Consider the following 27,789-nt stretch of genomic DNA (forward strand, 5'->3'; position numbering starts at 1 on the left):
TCCAATCTAATTTTTGAAAGTTCTAAGCAATGGGGTTTCTGCCATTCTTCCAGGAAGACTCTCTGGCAACTTCTTATCACTGGACAAGCACTAGACAACATACAATAGAGAGCTTCCCAACAACTGCCTTGTATTCAACCAAAAGCATTCTTTTCCCAGATTATATCCAGTTCCTCCTTGTCATACCCATATATACTACAGTCATTCCCTTTTCTTCATGAGGCATTTATACCCTTCATGGACCAAAATATATACACAGTGAAAGAGGATTGCTATGAATCAGTAACTGCCTGTGTGTATTCTCTTATACTACAGTAAGGAAAAGCTGAATTGTGGTACATCTTCCCTGAATAAAAAAGGGAAATTGACCACTAAGTACACCATCCAGAAATTAAGTAATTGTATCCAATAGCCAATCTTCACCAAACTTTCACTTGGATAGTTGTTCTATGGTGTATAGCATACTATTACAGAGTTGCTAGGCATCGTTTCTGCCTAGGGTTACAGTAAAATTTTGTCCAGTAGCCCCCACTGCAAAAGTTAATGACATCAGAGACAAGCTAATCACACTTAGTGACTATTGTTCTCACCTGGAGACAGCTTTCTTTTTAGGTTATTGTTTGGAAAGCACTTTAAAATATAAGGTCCTTATTACTAATTTTACCCTGACTGACGGCACTTAATAGGGAAATGATTTTAAAAGAGCCACACAGTCTATATTTTCTCTCCATGCCTGACAGCTCCAAAGGAAATGAAAAGAACATTGTCTTTATTATCATTATTGTTTGATACTGACAATGTGTTTGGCACTACTCAGAACACAAGAATACAGTCGTTGTCGAGAAGAACTTAAATTTTAAAGAATGGTCATACAGAAGGTAAATCCCACTGTGTAATCCAAAGGAGGGAATAACATATGTTGGGAGAGGAGGGTTGTTGTTGTGTTATTTTATGATAACAACATTAAATTATTATTTATGGACCACATAGAACAACAAGTTTTCAGGTGAGGGGAGGGGAGAATTTTCCTTGGTGAATAGGCAGAGAAAGGGAACTCATTTATTGTGAGGGGAAGAGTAGAAAACTTGTTTCCTACACTAAGTATTCATACTACAGCCTTTAATCACCATGATAGCTGGGGCACAGAAACATGGAGAGGAGAAAGAAACAAATGGGCTGTCAAGACTGGTATCATTCACTGACTAAAAAGGATGGAGGGCCCATGAACTCCATGACTGTAGAAAACAGTCATTTCAAAGCAGGCTGATGAGTTGCAGATAGCCTCCAAGGTCCCTGGGATTGAAATAAACCTTTTTAGCTATCTGCTGTTGTGATTGGACTTGTTTGTTGATCTTCTAATCCAGGCTGCAGCTGAAAGAGGGGAACTCAGAACAACTGTTTTATAGAAGAGGCCTGCAACGTCTGTATCCAATAAAGATACCTTAGAGAAGAATCCAAATCTCAGTACTGCAAACACTGCTCCTAGAAGAATTGCAGTTGAACAGCTAAATGTTTCAACTACATTTTATGAAGCAGAAACAGAATCTAAACCTTAGGGCCCCTCAGGTAAAGGTGTGATAGGATCTGATGTGTGATGCTCACAATTGCACCTCCTGCCGTGCCACACATGCAAGGCAGGAGTGACATCAGATCCAAATCACACCTTATTGCTGATGCAGGGGGACCTCAGGATCATAATCCTCAGCTCCCCCTGCACCAGCAAGTAGCAAACTCCCACAGCTTCACGTCCTGCAGCTGATGGGAATCTCAGCCATACCAATGCTCCACACATTGCTACAGCTGGGAGCCCCACAGGTGCAGGACTCACAGCTGAAACAATGTGTAGGACACTGCTCTACTACACATGCAAATTAAAGCTGGATAGAAACCAGCTATAAAAGTTGTTAGAGCTGGAAAATGTGTAATTCTATAGCAGGGTGGATCTTTTTATTGCATGATAGTTACTTTGCACATGTAGCCAGTTAACTCCACATTAAACCAATTCATTGCATAATATACGTAACATGTAGAGGGGGCCATGGAGCAGTGTTTCTCAACCCATCGGTTGCAACACAAAAGTGGGTTGCAAGAATATATGAAAGGGTCACTGTAGCAGGGCATTAAGGTGCCTGCTACTGAGAGAGCAGGGAAGACTCCTCAGGTGCTGGTTGCTGAGGCAACTAGTGGGAAAATGCCCCCCCCCTGCCTAGCCAGCTGAAGAAAGGGGCAGGGCCTGGCTCCTATATAAAGCACAGGCAGGAGGCCAAAGTCAGTTCCTGACCAGCCCCTAAGGGAGAAGGAGCTCCCCATCAGAAAAGAGAAGCTAAGCCTGGATGCCAGAGCAGCATTGGTCACCGCGGTAGGGTAGAGAACCCGGTAGGCCTGAGCACAGTTATAGCTAGTGGCTTATGTTTATGTGGTAGCCAAGAGGCTGGTGTTTATGTTACTGTTTGTGTTTGCTATTGGTTACACCAGTGGTTTGGGAGAGGCTATTAGGGGATGGAGGCGGCCTCATAGGGGACTCACAATAGTGTGGGGACCCCAGCATCAGTGAGGGCGATGCATACAGGGTACATAGACCCTAGCCCCAGAGAGCGGCAGTTGAGAAGCCCCATGTGGGCGTGGTGAGCCTCAGAAAAGGGGGTAACTATTGAGAAGGCCCTGGAGCGAAGGGCACAGAAAGAGAGACGGGACTGGAGAGCCCGAGCGCTAGAAAGGGCGTGAACAGAGAGGCCTAACAACAGCTATTACATCTGCGAGGCAGGACAACCGTGGCCAAGAAGAAGGAAGGCAGCCTCCCTACAAAAAAATATACAATCAAAGTCGTGGTGGGCGAGAATACAAGGGTACGAGCCAACAGCCTGGCACGGTAAAGGAGGCGACAGGGGAGAGCACAGCGACCCTGATGTCCCTCCTGTTACAGTCATAAACAAACTTTAAAAATGGATTCTCCTTTAAAGGAGAAAAACATGGGAAACTGGCTTTCCCCTTGCAGGCCAGCAGAGTTCCAGTCTGCCAGGGGCTGCTTGGGGCCTTCGATGCCTCACACATACCACCCTGCCACCCCCCTGCCCCACACACACACACACACATTCTCTGAGGGGCTTGGGCCTGGGGGCAGGAGGCAGTGGGCTGGGAATGAGGATCACTGGGTATGGACTGGTCAGATGTTTACAAATGGGTCTGGGTACAAAACAGGTTGAGAACAACTGCTTTAGAGTATGCTTGGAAGAGAGTTTTCCCCACCATCTATATCTAGTGAAAACGAGTCAGTTCTGTTCCTATTCTACCATGTTGAATTAGGAGTCAAGGGAAATGCATTGGGGCAGGGAAGGGAAGAGAATTCAAAATCCAGCCATTATGCAACATGTTTGATCATATCCTAGCAGCCCCAGTTATTTCAGGGAAACATTAGAGGAAGATGACAGCAAAGTTGCAGATAAGAGAATTAAGTGAAACTCTCTCACCCACTGAACTTTGAAGGACTTCAAAGGGTAGTTTGAACACTAAGTGCACATCCAGATGAGCACGCACCTGCCTCTTGCAGCGTCTCAGACCAGTTTGAGAAGCTGCAAGAGGCACACGGAGCGAAAAAGTGTTCTCCACACTGCATATTTGCAGCACAGGCACAAAACTTGGTACCTGGATGTCCAGATACCAAGTAAAAATGCCACGAAGAAAAACAGCGCAGGACACAGTTCCTCACTCCTCCAGAACGTCGTCCATGTTCCTCTAGAGTGTCTCTATGGTGCCCCATGCTGCCCTAGCACACTGTTGACCTGCTGGGGCAAGCAGGAGCAGCACAAGGCTTACCCAGGAGCTGTCCCCTGTAAGTAGGAACTGGGGGGTGAGAGGACTTGCAGAGGGGGTTCCTGTGTGGGCGGGGGGGGGCGCTATGGGTCCCCCACAGGGCCCACAGCCCCTCCCAGCAGGGTTCCAGTTTCCTGTGCAGGGCCCAAAACTCACCCCCGCAGCAAAAGTGGGTGTGGGGCAGCAGGGCCACAGCAGTGTCGGGGCAGCAGGGCTGGGCCCCGGCTGTCTGGCACCTGCACTGCTGCTGCATCGTGCAGGTGTGGCCTGGCTTGGCAAGCTGTTGAGCAGCTCAGGGCCACTGGGCCCGACTGTGTGGTGCCACATGGCACCCTACCAAGCTGAGCCACACCCATGCAATGTTACAGCAGCAGCACGGGTGCCAGGCAACATGTGCCATGAGGGCCCAAATGCCCCAACAGTCACTGCTGCTGCCAGTGGGTGCGGGGGGGGGCAAATCAGGGGGTGGTAGCCCTTGTGGGGGGCATGTGGGCCCTGTTGGGGGGGCTGTGGGCCCTTGCTGGAAGGGAGCTGTGGCCCTGTGGGGGAGGCAGCCTGTGAGTTGTGTGGGGGGCTGTACCCTGCAGGGGAGCAGGGGACCCACCTGTCTTGAACAGCCCCCCATATATGCCCCCAGCACACCCACAGTACCCCCACAAACCCCACACTCAAGCCACCCCCGCAAACTCCTCACCCACACACCTGGCCCTGTGGGAAAGGCGTGAGGGGACTAGGGCAGAGGGCAAGTTGTGGGTTGAGAGTGACGAGCAAGGGCACTGGCATATCAGTGCTGCACAGCACTGCACATCCTGGTGAGTGAAAGGGGTAGGGGCAGCTCTGATTTTTCCAGGACTAAAAAGCCAAAAGTAAATGCAAAACTGTATAGATATTTATAATTTATTTTATTATGATGACAGAGGCACTGGTAGGCTTCCAAATTGCAAATGTATCAATAAAACATTGCCCAACTGACTGCTCTCTCTCATATAAATATATATCTAGTGGTCTTTTGTTTTAATTGTGGAAGAACATGGATTTTGGGGTATTTTAAAGAGTGACTTTGGGATTTTTTTTTATCAGGGATTTTACAGGTTTTTTTAAATAGGGAACACCAGAATTCCTGCTAGTGAGGCAAGTGGCAGGACCCAGGCAAAGGAGCCTGCTCAGCACTGGCACCCAGGCCCCAGCTGGAGGTGGGTGGCCCCAGCCTCTAGCTCCCCCTGGCTGCAGATCCGGGAGGAAGTGGGCAGGGTTATTTTGACCCAACTGGCACTATGTGCCCCATAGCAAAGTGCATGTCCAGGCATGTGCACCAAGGTAAAAGACCCAGCTCAGATTTGTGCTGCTTCTGGTTTGAGCAGGTACAAGAGCATGTGCCTGCATGTGTAGACACATCCTGAAGGTGCAGTCTGCCCAACAAGCCTCATTGTCCTCCACTCTCTCCAGTCTGATTGCCCAACAGGTATACTTCACTCCCAACCCCTGACCAAAGCATGTATGGTCACTACCACCCAACCATATTCAGTTCCTCCTTCCAAGAGACAGCATCTCACTGCCCCCACAAACTGAGGTATTTCCTTTTAACCATGCTGTGACAGTAAGATAAGTTTCCTTTCTGAAAAGGTAGAAACAGAGAAGAGATAAGCAGGAAAATGAATCAAGAAACTGACTCCTTTCCCCTATATCAATTAAAAAAACAAAACAAAAAACTTTCAGTAAATATATGCAAACCATGTCTGCCTTTCACTGTAGGGCACCAGACCCTGCTAGTCCTTCCCATGAAATGATGCTCTAGCAGGAAGGGAGCAAGCAGTGGAAAAATCCTCTCTTTTCACAAACTTAAGGTTTTCTGATCTGGGTTTATCAATAGCAGTGGTTCTCAACCTTTCTAGACTCAAGGCTTCCCTCAGACAATACCAGCTCTTAGCTTCCACTTTTTTTTTTTCTTTTTTTTTTTGCTGTCAAAAAAAGACCAATTCTTATATTGCAACGAAGCTGGAAAGATCCCAGTAGGCTCCAGAATGTTTTTGATGCTACAGAGTCCAATTTGAAATCTTTGGATGCATCTTGTGAATTCACTGCAAGTGCTTGCTTACTTACCAAGGTTAGTACAGAGTGGCTCCTTCCTCTCCCCACACTCCCTCCCTCCAACAGCACCCTTAAAAGGATTGCATGGTGCCCGACTGCACTGGATGAGAAACAGTGATCTAGCCAGCCCTAGCCGATGGAAGTTCTTGGTTGTTTCATTAAACCAAATGGAAATAGTGTCCTTCAGTAAGACGAGGTTCTTTGGTACATGTGATATTGGAAAAATTGTTCTTTGCAAGCTTTTGGGTACAAACATCCTTCTTCAGGAAGAGGGAGAGAGTCTGCAATTGTTTTGTGTTCTCCTGGATAGATAGAAGCCAGTATAAAAGATTGCAGGTCAATGAAAATTCAAATGCATAGCAGTGAGGAGGAATCAGAGGGGCTGAGAGATAGGCAGGGGGAGGAGGAGGAATGGTGACCCGGTGATGGAATGTAGCTGGTAAGTTGTAGAGAGGATTAGGGTCATCATACTTCCAGTATCAAAAAAGAGGACACCTGTGTGGAGAGGGGTATATGATGGGGGGGGACAGTGATATGCCCATGCCCTGCCTCTGCCCCTCACTCCTAAGCTCTTTCCCCTCCAGTGCCCCCCCATTCCTGACCCAAAACCCCCTGCCTCCCCAGCCCTGCTATTGCCCCTCACTCCCAACCTGCAGCCTGCTGCCCTGCCAGTATCCCTCACACACACAAACTCTTACCTGGGAGCGTCCTGGAGCCCACACACAAATCACATGACCCCCCTGACAACCAATCATCCTGCCCGCTTCTCCCAGCCACAAGCAGTCTCAAGCTGCTAGTCCCCGGGAAAGCAGAGGAAGAGCAAAACCCAGATACATGCTTGCATTTTAAAAACCTGCCCAGACACAAGGACAGGAGGCTAAAAAGAGGACAAGTCCAGGAAAACCCAAATGTATGGTAACCCTATTACATGGGGTTATCAGATGGCAGACAGGTTATAATGTGCCATGAATCCAATGTCTAGATTTAGTCCATGATTTTGTTGTATCCAACAGATTGATATCCTATCCAGGAGAGCACCATACGACTGTAGACTTTCCCTGAAGAAGAGTGTTTGTACCTGAAAGCTTGAAAAGAACAACTTTTCCAACTATTTAGTTGATCTAATAAATGATATAATTTACTCAAAGAACCTGGTCTGCTTGTGTCCTTAGACCAATACAGCTACAGCCAACACCCCAGTCCTGGAGTAAGACTTTTTTCTATGGATGCTTATTTTTCTGTGATACAGACCAACACAGGGGTTGTCAACTGGGGGTAAGTGTACCTCCGGGGGTAGTTGGAAAGGGGCTAGGAGGTACACATGGGTGGGCAGGGCCAGGGTACTGCCACATACCACCCCGCAGTACTGCCTCCCAGCAGCAGGGCCAGGGGGGGGAGGGGACAGTGGCTCCTCTCTGTGGGACACACAGGCACTGCCTGGATGGCCAGGCATGGGAGGAGGTTGAGGGGGAAGCTTGCACATGGTAGCCACTGCTGCCATCCACCACCACGTGCAAGCCCCCACCTGCTCTGCATCCAGCTGTTGCCACCCCCCACCCCCAACCCACTCTACCAGAAGGGGTACACTCCTTTAAAAAGGTTGAAAAACCCTGGACTAACAAATTAAACATTTTACTAGCTAGAAGTTCTCTTCCCCCTCCCCACATTTTACTAGTGGTATCATACTACTCTCCAATGACAGTCAGAAAGCAGGGTAGTAATAATACTGTACAACTATCAGTTTAAGGCAGCCAACATCTATCAGTTAAGGCTTCATTTGTATCTATCATTTTATCCAATAAAGCCTTCACTGTGGGATCTGTGTTCTAGTTCAAAGGTTGAACCATACTGGACTCTGTTCCTTGTCTTTTCAGGTCTGTTGTTTTTGGAACTTTGTGACTGGCATTTATTAGTACTGCTAAATGTAAGTAACTAACTTAGTTATTTACATAAACTAAATATAGTGAATTTACTTAATCTAAGCGTATTATAATAGACATGATCTCAGCCTTGAGAGAAGAACAGATCTTTTCCCCCCCATATCCTGTGACCTTCAAATGAGAAAAAGAAAATATATCTTAGTTCCAGTTGCCCATGGGAAAGTAGAACAAAAATTAGACTATTTGCCTTTACTAGTCGCAGTTTCTCTCTAAGTACCTTAGAGTATCAAAAAAGAGGACTTCCATACTGTGGTTATGGAACAATATTAAACACCCAACCAGCTTAGAGAGAGAGAGAGAGAGAGAGAGACCTCCTGGGAAAAAAAAATCCAAACATTTATTGAGCCTCCCACCCCTGTGTAATAGCTCTTACCAATTCCAGATTAGGAAAATGAGCCAAAAAGATTTCTTGACTTGCTCAAAGTCATACAGCAAATCAGCTGCAAAGCTGGGATACTTCTGACTTCCAGGCCTTGCTCCAAGAAATGTAAGCTCTTTAGAAGCATATTTAAATTACTATTATACTGTAAAACACTAAATTAATGCATAAAGTTGATTTGCACTCCCTCACCTCAAGCAGTTTAGCACAAATTAAATTTGATGCTAATCAATCCTAGCAGTTTTCAAACAATCTGGAAATCCATTATTTCTTCTGGCTGCAACTAAAATATTTCCAAACTATTTCATTAGTAAGAGTTGCACAGATTGCTGTACACTTCATTTATCTGTAGTTTGGACCTAGCATTCGTTTCTCTCATCCACGACACCTGAACTTGTCACTGGCAGCATATTCAGAGTTGAATCCAAAGGTTTGCTAATATAATCCAGGATTTTATATTTCCATGATAATAAAGAGATGAGAGAGCTGTTTTATCCACTGGAAACAGAACCATGAGAACTGCGGGGTGGGGTGGGGCATAAAATAAAGTAACAGGGAGAAAAAACAAATCAAATAGTTTCTAGTAGCACATTCCAACTAATAACCAGATGAGATGTTCAAGCACTAAATAGATACAGACTGGCAATAAGATAGAAAAAATATTTCATAGACATTAGGGCTGGAAGGGACCTCAGAAGATCATCGAGTCCAGCCCCCTGCCCAAAGGGCAGGAAGTCAGCTGGGGTCATAGGATTGTAATAAGAAATTACATATTGTAAAAAGAAATTACATATTGTAAAAAGAAAAGTGAGATGCCCTGGCCACAGCTTCCTTTCATAAGTAAATTTGATTCAGACATTGAAAACATTATCTAGGGGGAAAAAAAGTAAAACAAGTCTGTTCATCTTAAAAAGCTGAATCCTAAAATACTTCAAATATTACCTGCTGCTTCCCCCCTTCCACCAAAAAACACGTCTCATAATTCATGCGGCAAAAATGTTAAACTACAAAGAACAAAAAAAAAAAAAAGAAACCCCTTCAATATTAAAAATGTAACATTCCAAAAACTGTTGCAGAAAATACTAATGGTAACTACAGTATGGCATCATGGAACAGAACCCAACTGAATTTTACTCAACATGCTACTGATTCGAATAAGCAGCCTTGTAGAGTCTATTCTTATTCCTTTCAGGATAATGGCAGAGCTCTCACTAGGGAGCAGGGAAAGACCCCTTCTGAATCCTCTAAACAATGGCCTGCAGTCAAGTTTGGATAGGCAGAACCTGGCAGCTACTTGAAGTCTCTGAAATCAATGAAACTTCACAAGGACGCAAAAGGACTCAGGTGTGAATTTAGGATCAGATCCTGTAAAAGTACCACACGAGACTGTCTTTGAACTAACACACTTAAATGAAATTGTATTATTCTGCTCTAGAAATAATACCATATAGTACATCCAGGTATATAGCTTAGATGGGGGGTCAGATTAGGCTGGGTTCTATGCAAATTGAGACCCTATGCTCCATTTTGTGCAAGGAGTGCTTCTGCCTGTCACTTCTTGGGATGCCTGCTTAAAAACCAGGGAGGGACCAAGGCATGATCCTTATTAGTTCTCAAACTGAGGGGAGGCCATTGGCAAAAATCTATAACTGAACCCTTTAAATATAAACATACATCATGCGTGTCTTAATCAATGTCACAGTAGGAGCAGCATAAGGCTATTAGCTGAGGGGATTCATGTGAAACAAAGCAAAGAAATTGCCAAAACACATTTGGGGAACTCAGATTCCAAGCTTTATTTTTATTTGCAAAAACTACTTCTTGAGTTTCTGGACAATTACACATACAGCAAAAGTTCCAGAACATCACTGATACTTCATACATGTTTATCTTATTACAGAATACATGTATAAGCTAAATCTTAGGAGGTCAAATTCCCCTCAGACAACAATTGTGCAGCTGTCAGTGGGATATACCTCAACATAGGGGAGAGGAGAATTTGGCCAAACAGGGCACACAAGGTTTGTTTTTTTTTTAAACAAAACATGGTCGGGGGAAGCAACAGCAAATGTAAAGACAACTTTCCAATTCTCCAAGCATCCTGTCCACCCATCTTAATTCATATGCAAACCCTTGTCCCTGGCTGCTTCTTGTGTGACATTGAGTAGGAGATGTGTGAAGGTGACAGATGGGGTTTATCAGTGAAAGCAGAAGTTGCATGAGACTTTTTGGTTCTCCTATCTATGTAAACATTTGCCTCTCTTTCCAGCAAATTTTACACACATAATACACCTCTCAGACATTTTAATAAATATAAACTTGGCATGCACAGAGCCACAGTAAGGTGATCTGAGCTGAGAGAAGAAGCCTATTTTTCTTCTCTGTGCCCATTTCTGGTTAAATTTACATAGCCTAAGTGATAAGGATTGTCCTCATATGAAAAACTCTCCAAATTAGAGGGCATAACTCAGCACAGCTGGAATACCCTACATGGCGGCCAAGCCCTTAGAGCAGTAAAATCAGGGGAGGGACTAAGCACACCATCAGTTGTTTCTCCTAGACATTTCAACAGAAGCAAAAGTCCCCCTTGGCTACCTGGAAGCCAGCCCAGAAAAGACAAACAGACTCTGAACGTATTTTACAAACTGCCCAGAATTCTCCCTGGTAAACAACTGAAAAAAAAAATTGGAAATTTCAGTTTGAGAGAAACAATGAATCTATGAAAACCAGTGATATTTCTTCCCACTTATTGGGGAAAAGGGGTGACCTTGGATTTCCCAATATCCACAGCACTTCCCATGGATATGCATAAATATTACTCTAGAGCTACAGTAACTCTGTTGGAAGAGTCATACAGGGAAAAATCGGACTGAGATGTGCAAGAAGTTGAGCAATTCATTCACCCTCCTTGTTTTGAACACCTCCATGCTTACCTCTGTGTGTCCTTTCCTTCCCCAGCTAGGTTTAGCAGTAAGCCAACCACAGACTAGTCAGCCCAGTAAGCAACCACAGAGCTATCATGCTCTTTGCTACCACGTAAGGCAGGCCCGAGATTTGGTATTGTGTATTAAGAACACAACCAAACAGCAAGAGCAGCAAATTCTTGAAGACCCAGCTTGTTAAAAAATATTACCAAGTATTTGGTAATAAGGAATCAAGTGATAGAAATTATCAGTAGCTGGAATGTTTCTGGCAAAGGGGTAGATATGCAATCGTTACTCTTCACAACAGTCAGCGGTTATGGAGGGGCACAGGAGAGAGAACTTTCTGCTTTATAGCATCTAGAATACAGTGCAACTTCAAAATGTGTCCGGTACCTATCAGCCTCTGGATATTATAGGAAATGGAGCCACAAAACAAAGGTGCTTGGCAAGCAGGCGAGGGACACGCCAATTATGCCGTCCCTACTCCGCAACTGTGGATGGAAAAAAGGATCAGCTTTCTCACCAGAAAGTTCCCTCATTAATAGATCCCCTGTTTTTGCTGTCAATTTTTCAACCTGCGCATAATATAAAAATTGAGACGACACCTAGGTTAATCTTCAGACAGTCAGACTCAGGTCTCCAACCTACACTTTTTCCCCTTAGGGAAAAATAGGGGATGTTGGTAAAAGAAGAGTTAAAGGTCTTTTCCTGCAACCAGAGAGACTAAATCTTGAAATAAACATTTGGCCTCACCTTACCATGCTTGTCCTTGCTCTACAGTCAAATAACCTTACTGCTGTGATCCACCCTTCCTCTTCCCAGGGCCCTAGAACACCTTTCTTGTGCCAGGCAGGGCAGTATTCTTTTGCTAGCCAATTACCTGTCATGAATGATGAAGCATTTCAGAGACAGTTTACATGCCCCCCATCACCCTTTCGGGCCAGGCATGTAAACCAGTGGCGGGCAATTATTTTGGGTGGAGGGCCACTTACCAAGTTTTGACAAGCTGTCAAGGGTCACATGGGTAGCTCCACCCCTTGGCAGGTGCCCCATCCCCTGGTCACCATCTTGCGACTGGAAGTCCCACCCCCTAACACCTGACCTTTGCCACCAGAAGTCCCTCCCCTTGCCCCCAAATGTACTCCTTTCAGCAAAGGGTTTTGCCATCTTGGAACCAGAAAAATACTAAATTATATTCTAAAAAGGAAACATCTACAGCATTCATTAATTTGATTTCAAAAAAATACTTTTGTTCCAATTTACATGCATTTCTGTAGTGTTTATAGAGCTGACTGCACAACAGCTTAAGACCAAGTCTTACTCTTGTATATTGTGGGGGGTGGGTATGGAGTTTGTGGCGGTTTGTGTGTATGGCAGTGGAGGGGAGTGCATGTGGGACTCGTCCTATAACACACACACACACACACACACACACACACTGCCCTGGCTGCATACCCCCACCCACCCACCCAGCCCCTGGCTGTGCACATACACCTACCATATACCACACACACACACCCATGCACACCCTACCAGGGTGGCTCCATGCTCTCGCAATGCAGCTGGGCCACATGGCACAGACAGTGCCCGCAGGCAGGGAGTGCAATGGCTGGGGGTGGGGCCGGCTGGGCTGTTCAGTACTGCTGAGGCTCCCTGGGTCCTAGTGCCCCTGTCTTCTGTCAGCTTTGACAGGAACCAGGGGCAAGTCAATACAGTATTAAAGCCTAAGGGCTCCCTCTGGTTTGGGCTCTCTGCCTGAGGGGGTGAGACCTGTGCAGCCAATTGCCACCCACCTTCTCCGGGACACATGCACAATTGGCCCCCAGCATTACGGACAGACAGAAAAACAGACGGAACTGCTAAAACTTTTATTATATTAGGATACTAACTGCTAGAGAACAGCATTAAGGCAAAAAGATGGTCGTCACATGTTATGTCAATTGTGCTGGAAGTGGGAAGGGTGTTCTTGGGGTGGAGTCACAGTATGCTGTGCTGTGCATGTTCCAGGCTGCATAGAGTAGGCATCATAACTGAATGGGACCCAGGGCTGTCTAAACCTGGGGTCAGCACCATTTTAGAGTGGGGAGCTGCTTTAAAACAAAAAACTTAGCTCTGAGCCTGGGCCTAGGCCACCAAAATACTGAAGCCACTGAAGTGCTGAAACCACCTGGTCCATGGAAACCACAGATTTCCACTCTCTGGAAATTAAAACCCAGAGCCCCCACAACCCCCGCTGTAGCCTGGAATCAGAAGGGTAGAATGGAGGCTTAAATCCATTGTCAGCCTATTTCCCACAGGGATGTATATTCATGCGGTGTCTTAGAGGCATAGGTACTGAATCCTACCCTGGCACTTTATTTGTAGTACAATATTCTTAGCCATTTTCAGTAAAACAAAATGAAAACAAAACACTGGGTTAAGAACATTACCATTAACACCTTCACCTCTCCCTCATGGTACTAAATACACACACAGAAACAAGGCATACTTTGTTAAGTAACATCATGCGAAAAGCAATCATATTGCAATACCTGGGGGAAGTGACACTTCTGATCATGGAGCAACTGTTAGGAGGGGGTGGGAAACAAAATACCTGCCAAATAATATTCATGTTAATGTACAAAGAAAATAAAACTCCACAGACTCAACCTTGGCCATTTTGCCAGGACAGTGGCCAGAGATCAGGGACTTAATCTTTTCCAAGGGACGAGAAAGAGCGACTCAAACTTCATAACCCTAAGAGTATCATTCAGTTTACATTATCAACCAAATTATTAGTTAGGGTTATCTACCAGTATTCTTTATGTTGCATAATCAATTTTAAAAAGCCCACTCTCTGACTATAATCTTTTTGTAACCATATGTGTCGATGTTCAACTCTCTGCTATGCAACCCAGTTTCATTTCAGATTTTGCAATGATCTAAGACAGGGAGACTCAGGCCACATACAGTCTCCTGTGGCATGTCATATGGCCCACAGGGCTTCTCAGGGGGCCAGAAAAGTGTCAGCAGGGAAGCACCCCTATGAGCAGTGGCACTCCTCCCCAGCTGCTAAAATGTCAGCCCTATGGGAAGCCCCAGCTGGATCAGCCACCCAGTCCCAGAGCACAGGGCCAGGCTCCAGGGCTCAATCCCAGGATAGAGGGTAGGTTGATCTGACCCATAGACAAGTCCTATGCAACTGATCTGACCCACAGGGCCAAAAGCTTGAGCACCACTGATCTAGGAAAGCAAGTAAATCTGTACCCTTCATAGATTCTGAACATACATTAAACCACGCTAAACTTCATAGTACAGATTCAAACTGTTAAATGGAACTGTTATTTTAGGCATATGGTAACAAATACATCTCTGATGAATGACAAACACAGATGTGTATGATGGGCTTCCTCTAAACATGCAGGTAAAGGTGCAATAGGATCTAATGCATAATCCACAGAACTGTGCCTCCTGTCATGCCATATGTGCAAGGGCGGCACTAAAGGAGGCCTGGGGGAAGGGGAAGGCACCGTGGGGGGCAGTATAGCCACCCCAACATTTTCCTTAGCCCCCCCCCATAACCACCCATCCCAGTGCCACCCCTGCCCCACCTCCTCCCCAAGCTACCACCACCCAACCTGCACAGCTAAGCCCATCTCACTCCCACCCGCAGAGGCACAGCACTCCTTCAGCCCCGCCACCAGGAAGAGGCTGCTGCTGCCCCTGCACATGTGCATGGCAGGAGGCATGATTTTGGTATCACGCATTAGATTCCATTGTGCCTTATTGCTGGTGCAGGGGCAGCCCAATCCCAGGCTCCCCCTGCATAGACAAGAAGTAAACTTCCACAGCTGGGAGTCCCCTCAGTTGAGAGGCTTCTAGGTGTAGGTGTGCCTGCATGCACTCCCAGGGCTGGAAGATCACAGCAGTTATACTCTGCCAGGCATGGGTGACTGGTGCCTCTTGAGTCTGGGGGGGCACCAGCAGGGCTTGACTGGGGGGGGTGTCCCTGAGCGGGGCTAAATTTCAGGGTGGGGGGGCACAAGTGCTCTCCATGCCCCCCTACCAGCCAGAGCACTTGCCTATGCTCCCAGGCTCAGGAGTATGCAAAACCTTCAGAATCTGGGAATCATGGATGCCTTGATCCCCCAGGCCTGGGGTTTTTACACTGGGCATGATGCACCCCTGTGCCTAGGAGTTCTGCTAGGTGACAGGGCTCCCAGCCACAAAGGGAGACCCTGCTCTACACGCAAATTAGAGCTCAGTAGCAACCAGCTATAAAGTTAGTACACATTTTGAGGCCTAACTTTATAACTGGTTGGAGTTTTATACCTTGTGATAAGTACTTTACCTGTAACCTTAGTACCAGCTACATATGCATTGTGCAGTTACATGTAGAGGGAGGGGGCCATAGTGAGAGAGATTATGGCTCCCTCCTATTGCGAGTTAATAATTAGCATGCTATTCTGCTTGCCCATGACAACTGAGCATAAAGTTCCTAAAATGGAACTAAATTAGAGACTGATCCTAAAGCCTTTACTCAAGTAAGAATCCCAGTAAAAATCAAGCAGGCTACTTATATGACCAAGAATTGTAGGATCAGAGCCTTAGATTCCAGTCCAACATAAGAACATTAAAAAGCATCATTTGTAACTTTTATATTATTAAGGATACTTGTTCAGGGTCTATAATTAAGCCTAAAAGAGATGTCTCCTCCTTTTGCCAGCAACTGTGTTGCATCAATTAAATGGGTAAATAGGATCTTTCCCTAGAGGGGGTACCATGTGACCCTATATTGATTAAGAGTGCAATGGAACGTTATTTGCAATCTTATTGCATAATGGAAATCAGGAGGTAGCCGTCATGGTTTCAGAAGACAAATTGCTGGTATCTGAGAATTCATAGGCTTCTTTCCTCCTTGCTGTTCTCAATTTACAGCTAATGCTTGTCTTACATGGCTTAGTTTCCTAAAAAGCTGTCTACTACACTGTCTTCAGCCCTGAAAAGTGGTAATCTTAATATAGATGTTAAAGTGACCATTATGTCTAATCATTACTTCAGAACTACGCTTTATTTAAGAGGGTAGTGCAGCTTCAGAAGAGGACATGGAATTGGAATCTAGGTACAGGAACCCACCCAAACACGGCTCAAAGGAGAGAGGGGAAAAATGTTGCTAGCCACTTTTAAATTTCATTGGTGTCTTGTGTACCCTGACTTTTAGAGCAAGAAAATTATTTGACTAGTGCAAGTCCAATACTTCCAAGTTTACATTCTGACTATGGACCGAGATCAACCATTTGCCCAAATCAGTTCCTCAGCTAAAATGGAGAGCCAATATATTCTTCACTGTAAGCCAAAAGAAAGGACAGAAAGCAATCTCCTTCAGAACATTTGAAGGCAAACTCAGGATAAGGTATATTTTTAGTGTGTGAAAAAACCCCACCTTCATTTTGAGAAAGCCTTAAAAAGATTATCAAGTTCTACTTAAATTGCCCCCTTCCTTCCTTTCTCATTTAAATCAGTCAAAATTAAACAAAGCATACAATAATTTTCAAAATGCTGATCACTTAATGCCTGATCCTGCACCACTGACTTCCTTAACAAGTTGTGCTCGCTGAAATCCATGTTAAAGTCATATTAGAATTACTGTAAGACTTTTTAATAGAAAAAAAATCAGCATGAATATGGGTTGGAAGCAGACAGTAACAAACTCAGAGAGAAGTTAAAGCCATTGCATATACTAAAAGCAGCTAGCATCTAACTTAACATTATCTGTATACTATGAAACAGGATTGAAAATTAAATGTTAGCTGCACAATCAGTTCTGAGTTATTGATTAGAATTTATTCATCTCTCAAATCTCACTTGACAAGTTTAGATGGGCAGGTTTACTTTTCTACCATTTATATTGCAGAACTTAATAAAAAATACATTCAAGAAAAGTAATAGTATGTCAGTACAAACACTATACTAAACTGATCTCCCATAACCACTATCTAGACCAGAAGAAGAAAGAACTATATATCACTTTGTGAAAATTATGGAGGTTGAGATTTCATGGGTGACATTTCATGACATTTTATTCATCTATTCACACAAATCAATATCACTAGCCTATTACAAGCTTATTTTCCCATTTACAGAAAGTATCTGGTCCTCCCACAAATGGATTTCTGCTGAAAACATCTATATGATTTTCTTGGAAATACGCAAAGTAAGCCAAACCAAGTCTTGAATGTGGAACTAAATACAAAGCCAATGTGAACAATGACAAAAGCTAGAGAACTAAACAAATGAGACCACATGCCAGCCTCTCCATTTTCTATTCCATTTAGCTTTTATGGTTTTCTAGTTGTCAGTTAATTGACAATGAACTATTACTAACTTTTCTTTCTTGGCCTGTCATACTGAGACATTATGGGCTTGAATGTAGCCTGTCTATGTAAATCACCTATGTAAATGACGCAAGAACAAATCCATAAGGCTCATTCAAATATTATGATTATAGTTAGGCTACACACACATGTTCAAATAAACTGGAAGAATTATCCTGGGTTTTCCTAGTAGGAAACATAAAAACAAATAACACCACCACAGAAAAACAAAACCCTTATTCCCTCAGTCTACCTGGAGGCAGATGGCAGCAGTACATAGTGCACCCCTAATTGGTTCAGATTAGCCTGCATTTCCCTGCAACACAATGTGTGGATTGTGAAGGGGGGAGGTGCTTTGCCCTCTGCTGGCTGGAGCAGGAGAGTCCAGCACACAACATACTGTCTCCTGGGGGTGGGGGACAGGAGCAAAGTACCCTGACATTCTGGAAGACTGCTATGGCCTCTTCCCAGAAGAAAATGTATACAGACATTCATGCTCCCAGGAGAAAAAACTCTCCAGGATTTAACCCTGTTTTTTCCCCAGGTTCTTTTTCTCCTGTACCATCCATTTTTGCTCTGGGAGAAAAAACCTGAGCATCTGTATACTCATGGTTTCTACTGAGAGCACAATGACTTGGGAAAAACTGAATATTTGTACATGGCCTTAATTTCCTATTTCTCCAATTTGAGATCAAATGGAAAATCTTTCTAGAAATATTAGTGCTTCACCAGGGGTAGAGATCTTTAAACCCATTTCATAATGGGCCTGATCCAAAATCCTCTAAATTAATGTGTGTTCATTTTGCACAACTAGTTTATAGACAATTGTGCTTTTGGAAACATGAAGCCAAAAATAGTAGATCTCCATTTGGACCAAGAGAGGAAATTTGACTGGTCAGGTTCACAAATAATTATGTAATAAAAATAGCATCCATTATGTTCATCATCCCCCAAAACAAAAAAAATACAACAGTTGAGGTTTTTCAGAGGGGTCTCAATCCAACAAGAATCTCACTTACAATTTTAGACCAGTGGTATTAAACACTATTATATCAAACTTGGAAAAAAACCCACAAAAAAAACAAGTGTACTAAACTGCATCCCGGACTAAACTACTCAAAAGTTTGTGCCAAATCTGCCTGATATTATCAACTGTTCACATTCCCATTAGGACCTTTACTTTAAAGAGAGGCACATAAACATTTTGTAGATAACACTTTCAGTAACTATATCACAGTTGAAGAGGATGGATAAGGTTTCCGAGTCAACTGGTCTAATATTTGCTTCCAGAAGTATACAGTGTTTTCTCCAGTACAGGTAACACAATAACTGTCCCTTTTTCACACAAAAAAATACTCCCCACATAACAGTCCATTAGTCAATGTGGACAACTGGAAGAAATCCAATGTTAAAAAAAAAAAAAAAAAAACAACGACCAAAGCCTAGAAAGTAATAAAATCCCCATGCACTCCTGTTACACATTTTAATTCCGAGATGATGTTTAAATAAAATACATTCATGGAAGCCAAGTTTTAAATGTTCATACCATTAGAATCTTTGTTTTCAAAATACCCCAAAGTATTAGCCTAATTTAAGAACTCGCTGCTTGCCAAATATCATCAGTTTGAAATCACGCAAGGACAGAAAAACATTGTTAATAGACAGCTCTCTGTTTTCCTTTAGAAAATTCATAGTTAACATTATCCCAACTTAATTAGAACTTAACAAGTAAGAGGAGATGACACTCCAGAATGATGTAATAGCCAGCAGAGTTCTCTTTCTATTTTAGAAGTTAATTCCAGGAAAAAGTTACACAGCAGGAGTTCTAGGCCCTTGAAAATAATAATAATTTATAATGCAAGCACTCACCAACCCTGTTGCCAAATCTTGCTTATCCTACTCACATGAATAACTCTATTATCCCCTATCAGTAAGATTGTTTCTATGATTTCTCTTTTATGCTATGGGGCAGGATATTAATATTAACACTTTCATATTTTGGGTGAATTTTAACAAGCAATGTAATTTCAGTCACGTAGGACTGACATGCTGAGCGACTCCTAGAAGTTGCTGCTCATTCTGCTCCTAGTGAAACCAAACAGAATCCAGAATGATGGACATTACCAAAGAGGCACTTACTACCTTGAAATATAAGGCCTTCACTACCTTGTTTGAGGTAAGTTATTACTCCAGATTTCGACCCTTTAGTTCTTTCAAATACCACAATCATATTACATAGTGTATTCTGGCAAGCATTTAAATGAAAAAAAGTAAAAAAAAAAAAAACTTTACCTACCTTAAAAAGTCTTAAAATATTTGCAACCATGATGGACACCGAACTTGCAGCAGCACCTATTACACCTGATATCTTATCAGGCTTAGTGAAAATAGGGGGATCTCCATTAGCACACTTTACATCTGAACCATCTTTTTCTATCAAAGCTTGCACAAATGTTAAGGATTGCTCCAAAGCATAAGTGTCCCTGGAACAAGTATCAAGGATCCGGACACCTAAAGTGATATTGGCAAGTAGATCAGGGTCCTTATTGATCTGGTCTATTGCATACAGCATTGCCTCTAGTCTGTGAATCCCCTTCTCCTTCTTCAGCTCTCCACAAGGCACCCCTCTATCCCCTTTTGAATGGACAGGAAACAGTCCTCCCAAGATGATGTCCCCATCCAGTCGAATGGAGTGAGCATATTCCTGGCCACAAGTTCTTTGCATCATAGTGAGTATCCAGTAGAATTTGGCTGTTAATAAGAAAAAACAATGGCAGGAGACTAGTCGCTTTCCTTTGTATACCATTTTCTCTGAATATGTTGTTTCTTTCCAAGACCCGAAGTTTCTTGTTGCTAAAGGAGAAGGTGGACCATTTGTAGCTACACCTTCTGTAGGCTACCATTAGTGCCCACTGAATAACAATATAGAACTGTGCAACAGGTAGAAAATAGATGTCAACAAAAGTTCTTAAAACATGTTTTACAAAAATTGCCCATTAGTGTCAAGGGTAAATTTTTTTTTTTGGAGAGGTGTTTTCAGCTATTGTAGATTGATATAAAAACTTAAGTTAGTATTTCTGGTCCTGATGCCAGGAGGAGGTCAATGATTTCTGTCCTTGTATGTTGTCCCGCAGCTGAGGTACTCCTGAAAATTAAGTGAAAAATACAGTTTAGTTCAGCAATTTTGTGCTTGTCACACTGTATACTTACTTTTGAACATGAGTTACATAGCCTAGGTTTTACTTCCATTTTCTGTAAGGGATTAATTCTTGGCCCTCTGTGAATTGGAACACCTGGCTGCACTGTACTAAGAGCTGAGAGATTGATGACACCAGCAAAGCAAAAACAATACTGAATTGACTAAACTTAGCTTGATGTTCAGAGTCAGATCAGTAATTTTTATTTACCTTTGCCTTGCATAAAACATCCAGAAATAAAGATTACAAACCATTTTGTTTTGTAACATATCTCCAATTGTGTTGTTCTAGATGCATTCATGATACTACAGTTTAGGCCAGGTACTGGTCCTACAAAGACTTGTCTACATGTAATTTGTAGTTCTACTGATTTTATGAACATCGATAATTTAACTGAAGTCATGTACACATTTGGCTTTTTGCAGTACATGGCCATAAGCTCTTTGTATAATAACCCTGTTATTTCTCCAGCCCAAATTACTTTTATTTCTGTTCCACATGCAACTATGGTGCTACATAAATAAAAACTTTAAAATAAATTAATAAAGTTCCTAAGCAAAGGGGTCAAGATCTATTTTACATATTGAGGAACAGCAATAGCTACATCGCAGTTTTATTTTTCAGGCCTCTTTTACCAAAAAACAAAACACACACACACACAAACACACACACACACACACACAAACCCCTACCAGTGGTTTCATTGGACTAGAATTTCATCCTATATGTTTAAACATCTGACTAATACTCTCAAGTATTTCTAGAGCACTTAACACCCCAGTATGCAAGCATCAGTATCTAGACATGCAAATGACCTAACTAACCTCTTCCAAAATAACGACAAGTAATTTTAGGAAAATCTAAACTCAGATATCATCAGTATTTGGAAGAGAATATATCACATTTGAAGTATTCCTTCCACCCCACCACACCCTCAATTTTGTCTTAGTATGGCCTAAGGTAATGTAATTCCAGTGCAACTCAATAATCCATTAAACTGATCATCTTCCCGTAAATTGTATTTATTTCAGTTTTCCCCTATCTGAATATTACTTAGATCACAAAAGCTAAGTAAGAATTTTGAAATAATGGATGCTTGAAGACCTATGAAAGAGAATCACAGTAGAGTGTCATCTGTTTAATGAAAAAGTATCTCACTGTGATCCAGTAACAAAACAAAGACTTGAAAATGAAACATGTATAGTTGGTGTGAATAGAAGCATTGCTATTGGGAATAGTAGAGCACTGGGGTGTATAAAGCCCAAGATTTTCAATACCTTAAAATATTTAGGTTTAGTTTGGTTTTTAAATTTAGTATAGGAGCCTAAAAGGAGAAATATCCTTGCTGATTCGCTAGTCTCAGTTTTCTCCTTTGGACTCTTAACAAGTGTAAATTAATAAAAGCCCAATAAGTTTACTGCCAACTTTGAAAAACTTAACTCAATGGTCTCATCCAGACAAGTGTGGCCATGCAGTATGTGGTGCTGCAGACATATCTGCAGTGCCACGTGCCGTACATTCAACCATTCTCCACACCACAAGGAAGCAGTGGGGGTTTTGGGGTGCGGGGGCGGCGGGGGTTGGACCCCTGGTTATCCAAAGAAAACATGCAAAAAAAGCAGAGCGGCGCATGTGGGAATGCTGCTCAAAACCAGAGTCTGGCTGACCAAAGTCATGTTCCAACTGCCAGCCAGGCTTCAAATAGCAGGATTGCCACTGCTGCAGGCCCAGGAGGCCCCCAGGACCCTAGATAAGGCTGCTGGGGCCAAACCAGTGCTGGCCCCAGCCTCCTCTACCCCACCTGGGTAATCTGTCGTGTGGCAGAAGGCGCATGGCTGAGGCATTCCCCGGGGACAATTAACAGAAGCACAAGGTGTTCTGCTGCTAGTTGTCCCCAGGGAACCAAACGTCCACACTCATGTTGATGCAGCCAACTTGTTCTTGGTTACACAAGCAGAAACTGAGGTAACTCCAATGATTTCAATTGCATTAAACCCAATAGCATAACTAAAGGGGGGGAGGCGAAGGGGAGGAAGACCAGGACACCAACCTTCAAGGTGCTGCAAAGATAGTAGCAGCTGTGCTTCCAGCATTGCTACTGCTCAGGACATTCAGAGGCCCAGATACACCTCTGGTTAATCCAGATTTATATTAAAGTAGCTGAGGGCAGAATTGAACTGCTGTGTAGAGAGAATTATAGGATGCATCATTAATGGATAAGAACTGGTTGTTAACTTTACTGTCCCAATAGGGAAATATGACTATGAAATCAAAATAATAAGATGGATACAGTCACAAAAATATACAAAAACCCCAATCCTCATCTATACCAAAAGTAACTCACAAATATGTTATTTCCTTTCTGTTCTCTTTGATCATTATTAATAAACACATTTAGACAGTACATAGTAATGCAATTTTAAAGTATTCTGGAATCATTTTCTTTAATATAAGAAAACTTGAAATGGCTCTTATTTAATACCATATAACTATTTAGAAGATGAGGATAAAGAATCAAAAATAAAGTCTCAGAATAGTCATGAGAAAACTGCTTTCCCCACTCCTCCCAATATTGTTTGGTGCTCAATTTGACTAAAGTCCATTTACCAAACAAGAAAGACTCTACTCAGACTAAAGCTTCTGAAATATTCTTATACACCAGAACAACAATTGCTCAAACAATGCTGTAGCCCAATTTCTGAAGGAAATACAGGAGAAGCAGTGGGTCCATCACTTTATCTAGGATGAGTAAGTTTACATTGACTAAAAGTTTTAAGTAGGGTTGAAATGTTATCGTAGCCACAATGACTTTTGGAAGCTTTAAAAATATATCATAGGAATTTTTCAATGTAATATTATAGTTTAGTATTAGTCACACTGTCATATACAATTAATATTTTTACTTTCTAAAAAAGAAGTATTTGTTTCATTGCTCTAATGGCCATAATCTGTCTATACAATGAAAGGAAATTGTGTATGAAGATGTCATCTTAATTTAATACATTTTAATCTTGTTTTATGTCAACTAAATAATAAAAACCCTTATTATTCTGCTTAATTTATTCATATCACATATTTTTGCTATAATGATTAAGCGTTGTAGCAGGTTGTAAGCTTGCTAAACTAAGCAGAAGACATTTTATCTAAATTACTTTCATTTTTATCAATGATTTTTAGTTAAATATAAAATATCGACAAGCTGGGTTATAAATCCAGACAACCTTATTTCATATTCAAAATGAAATGTAATTTAGAGTGGCCATAAACATCTGAATTAATCCAAATATTCTGGATTTACCAGAATTTATATAATAGTAATTAGTGCTTACTGGAAAAGTTACTTGAAAGAGGAAATGTATACATTTCTCCAGCACTGACCAAACAGTTTTAAGCAGAAGTGCAGACTACTTCAAGTAAAGTCTTACTGACTCTCAATTTCATTAAAAACACATCTGGTAGTACCTGAACCTGTCTCGTTTCAAAACAAAGTTCACAATACAAACTTCAACTTCATTTTCATTCTGCTTCATTTTCTTATCTGAGTGCAACTAGAGGTGAGCATGAATGTGGGAACTTTTCTAACAGAACTAAGGTAGCTTTTAGCTTCTGAAATTATTAGTATTATTAAAAGGTCATATTCATAGTTTGGTTATAGTAGAGCTCGGGCTCAGAATATACTGGAATTCTGTATTATAACAAGCCACACAAGTCCCATGACTACTGACATGAGAACGTGTGTTTGTTTCTGAGGGTGTGCAAAATTCGCACATATGCAATAGGACTATTAATAACTCTGATCAAATACTCATATTTAATAGAGCTTTTTATATTGATGAACTCTAATTGGGATGAAATGATAAATAATGAAATAAGATATACAATGGCTTCATTTTGACTACTGAAAAAGGGAAGTTGTAAATTTACAGTTGTGCCACTTAAAAGAAATACATATAGCATAACAAACTGTTATTTTAAAAAGAAAATTCTTAAAAAAAGAAGATATCAAATCACATAACCCCACACTGATTTCAAGAAGCGCCATTTCCCTGCCTGTGATTCAGACACTAGAAGATCCATGAAGGCTGTATGAGTCTGTTGGATAGACGGGACTCTTCACTGCGGCAACATAAACGGACATGTTTTTGGTCCATGCAAAAATGTTTGCAGTTTTAAATGTTTGCAGGCCATTTCACATATTTAATGAAAGTTACAATAGTTCTTTAAAACATAATGACAAGTGAGATTGACTCATCCAAAATTCTGAAATGTTGCTTTTTATTTAAAACTTGATCTATAACAGTATAAAATGAAAATAAAATTACTATACAATAGTGTTAAAAAAGCAAAGATTTTTGGACACTCAAAATAGATCTTTCCCTGTAAGAGATCTGTCAAATTGTTCATATTTATGAAAACGGATCTTTTTTTGTGAAATACAAATTTGTCAAAGTTTTGGAGAGAGAAAATCTCAAATATTTGGAACTTAATCATCAAGATCATGTTTTCATTTTATAGATCATAGAATGCATGTTGCTGGAATACTCCTGTATTCTCCCTCCCTCTCCCCACAAAAATCTTCTTTTAGCCATGTGCAATATTCAGGAATGAGGAAAATGGCAAATACAAGTAGAGAACAGGAAAAAAAGCATTGCCAACTGAGTACAGCAAATCGAATTTCATATAGAAACAGACTGTCAGCAAAAAGAATCAATGCAAGGGAATTCTGAGTCTTAGCACCTGACACACTGCAACTTCTAACTTCCAAGAGTACTTCTTACTTACGTAAGTAGTCTATTTACTCAGACTTATGAGTAAAGATTTCCTGAGAAAACGTATTACACAACAATCAAAACAGGCAAATCATCATCAATGCCCTGTCCACAGGAACTACTTTTTCATAGTACAGCATGGAAAAAAATGTCTCAGATCAGTCTCTTCACACACATTTCACTGCCGCTTCAGACACCCCCAGAGCGTCTGCCTTCACATCCTATCCTGGAGATCTCTCTCTTCCAAACAAGCTATCTTTATAAAAACAAAACCAACCTTCTCCAAGAGCAAGTCTAATAAAAGCTGAGAGTTAATAGATAAATGTTCCAAAAGAAAATGATTTCAGGTACTTCCTCCTGTCCGGGAGTAGTTTTACAGCTGAACAAACTCTATCAATACCAGCATCTTTCAGAATTAGTTTTCACCCCTAGTCTAGCAGGTGAAAGGCAGGGAATTTTTCCTACTCAGCTGAGGTGAGGTAGATTTCTCTCTCCTTCCCCTCCTCTCCACTAGACTTCAAACCTCCAGCCAACAGATTGTTGCAGCCATAGTTTAAAGAAAAATCTATCACCTGAAATACTCTAACAGGGGCAACAAAGAACTCAAAGGTAAAGGAGGGTAAGTTTTTTCTTGAAGCGACTCAGAATATATTTGCCAAAAAAACAAAAGGAAAGAGCACAGGAAAGCATACATGGTTAATACCAAAGGAAGATCAACTCGTGCTCAATGCACTGATGAGATTGCTCTAGAAGAAGAGCCTTACATGAAGATTATCATGATAATTCTTGCCAAGGTCAACGCCAGCTTGAGCTGGTTGATAATTGCGTACAGCCAAGCTTTCCAAATGTTCCTCCAAGTTCAAACATCAAGAGAACCCATTGGCTTTCTGTAGCTGATCTTTTTTCTCCCTCTTCTTCCCAGTTGCCTTTATATAAATAATGATACCCTAAACTTCTATAGTTTTTTTTTTCATCCCAGGACCTCAAAGTGCTTTACAGATACTTATCCAATCCTTTTAGATTTGTCTCTCTTGGAAGAGTCACTGCTGCACAGTGAATAGACCCAAGAACCATTTCATCAGTTAAATAGGAAAGCTGTTTCACCACTTTTCCTGCTTAACTGTACAGATATCAACCATTGCCTCAGCTGTGAATCTTCTAAGAAGGGAGCCCTCTATTGTTCTCTGCCTTTACTTAACTAAGCTTTTTTTTTTTTTTCCCAAATCTTCCTAGACTCATCTCTACCACACAGTTTGCTTCTGTCACAGAGGAATCCTATTAAAACATCAGCTCTGCTAGCTCCACTACCCGGGGCCTGTTTCCTTGTAATTAGCAGCTGCAGTATTTTAACAATTTTACTACTCAACCATCTTCCTTGGAACCTAATAGCCTTGTGCAAGGTAGACATTGTACACATGCAAATTACCGGATTAGAACCAAATGCTCCTGTTGTTCATTAATACAATCCATTAAAAATAAAAAAAGAGAGAAAGAAACGGGAACCTAATCAGAGTGAACCAAACTTTGAGCCTCTCTGTGGAAACAATCACCGCCCTCCCCACAGAGCTGCAGGCGATTGCTTCTTCTTCTCCTGAAATCCAGCAGTCACTTTTAATATCATTGCTCCCCACCCTCCACCCCAAGAAAGAAATATTCTTTTAGTTGAATCATCACCCTCAAAAATCAAAAGGTTTCCAGCTCTGAATATCCAATAATTACTGGCGTATTTTAATGCGTTAACTTTTCAAACACTTATGATTTTTGCAAGAAAAACATGCACTAGGCAGTGAATATATATATACATACAGGCAATCTCTCATTCTCTCTAGATAGATACACAGACATATAACCTTTCTCTTTATAAATATATCTATATATCTCAATGTGTGTAGATAGATACACAATCTCTCTATATATACAGATTTACCTGTGTGTATAGATGTAGATTAGATAGATACACACACAGTCGATATATGGATATAGATACACACATCCATATGATCTCTCTCTCTTTCATATAGATATATAGTTATAATGGAGAGAAAGATTATACACACACACACTTTTTGCTGTCTAGATATATAGACAAACAGACAATCTCTCTCTAGACACACACACAATCTCTCTCTCTCAGACAGATCTTTATCTAATCACCCCCGGAAGAGCTCACACTTCCCCACACCATCCCTTGGGAGAGCAGCGGACCCCTCTCGCGGTTATTTGGGGTGGGGGACTGCAGGAAGCATCCAGGGGCAGCGGGATTCCCCTTCTCGGCGCCTCGAAGCGGGCCAAGCCGAGGCGCGGGGGATCCGGCGCGGTCCGGGGTCGC

At 42.0% G+C, this 27,789-nt stretch overlaps 1 protein-coding gene across 5 annotated transcripts in view; it reads right to left on the reverse strand.

Annotated features, from left to right (window-relative positions):
• Positions 1–27,789, reverse strand: part of GRM8 (glutamate metabotropic receptor 8) — a 582,624-nt gene that overhangs the window by 552,540 nt on the left and 2,295 nt on the right. For 3 of the 5 annotated variants that reach the window (XM_006027360.2, XM_025208555.1, XM_006027359.2), the window contains exon 2: positions 19,791–20,639. In XM_006027360.2, coding sequence (XP_006027422.1) covers positions 19,791–20,300 — 510 coding nt within the window. In that variant the 5' untranslated portion in view covers positions 20,301–20,639. Of the gene's footprint in view, positions 1–19,790; positions 20,640–22,741; positions 22,812–26,224; positions 26,282–27,789 lie in introns of those variants that run through there. The other 2 variants (XM_025208557.1, XM_025208554.1) reach the window with 2 other exon arrangements.

This window comes from Alligator sinensis, unplaced genomic scaffold (genome assembly GCF_000455745.1).
Source record: "Alligator sinensis unplaced genomic scaffold, ASM45574v1 scaffold660_1, whole genome shotgun sequence".
Taxonomy (NCBI): domain Eukaryota; kingdom Metazoa; phylum Chordata; order Crocodylia; family Alligatoridae; genus Alligator; species Alligator sinensis.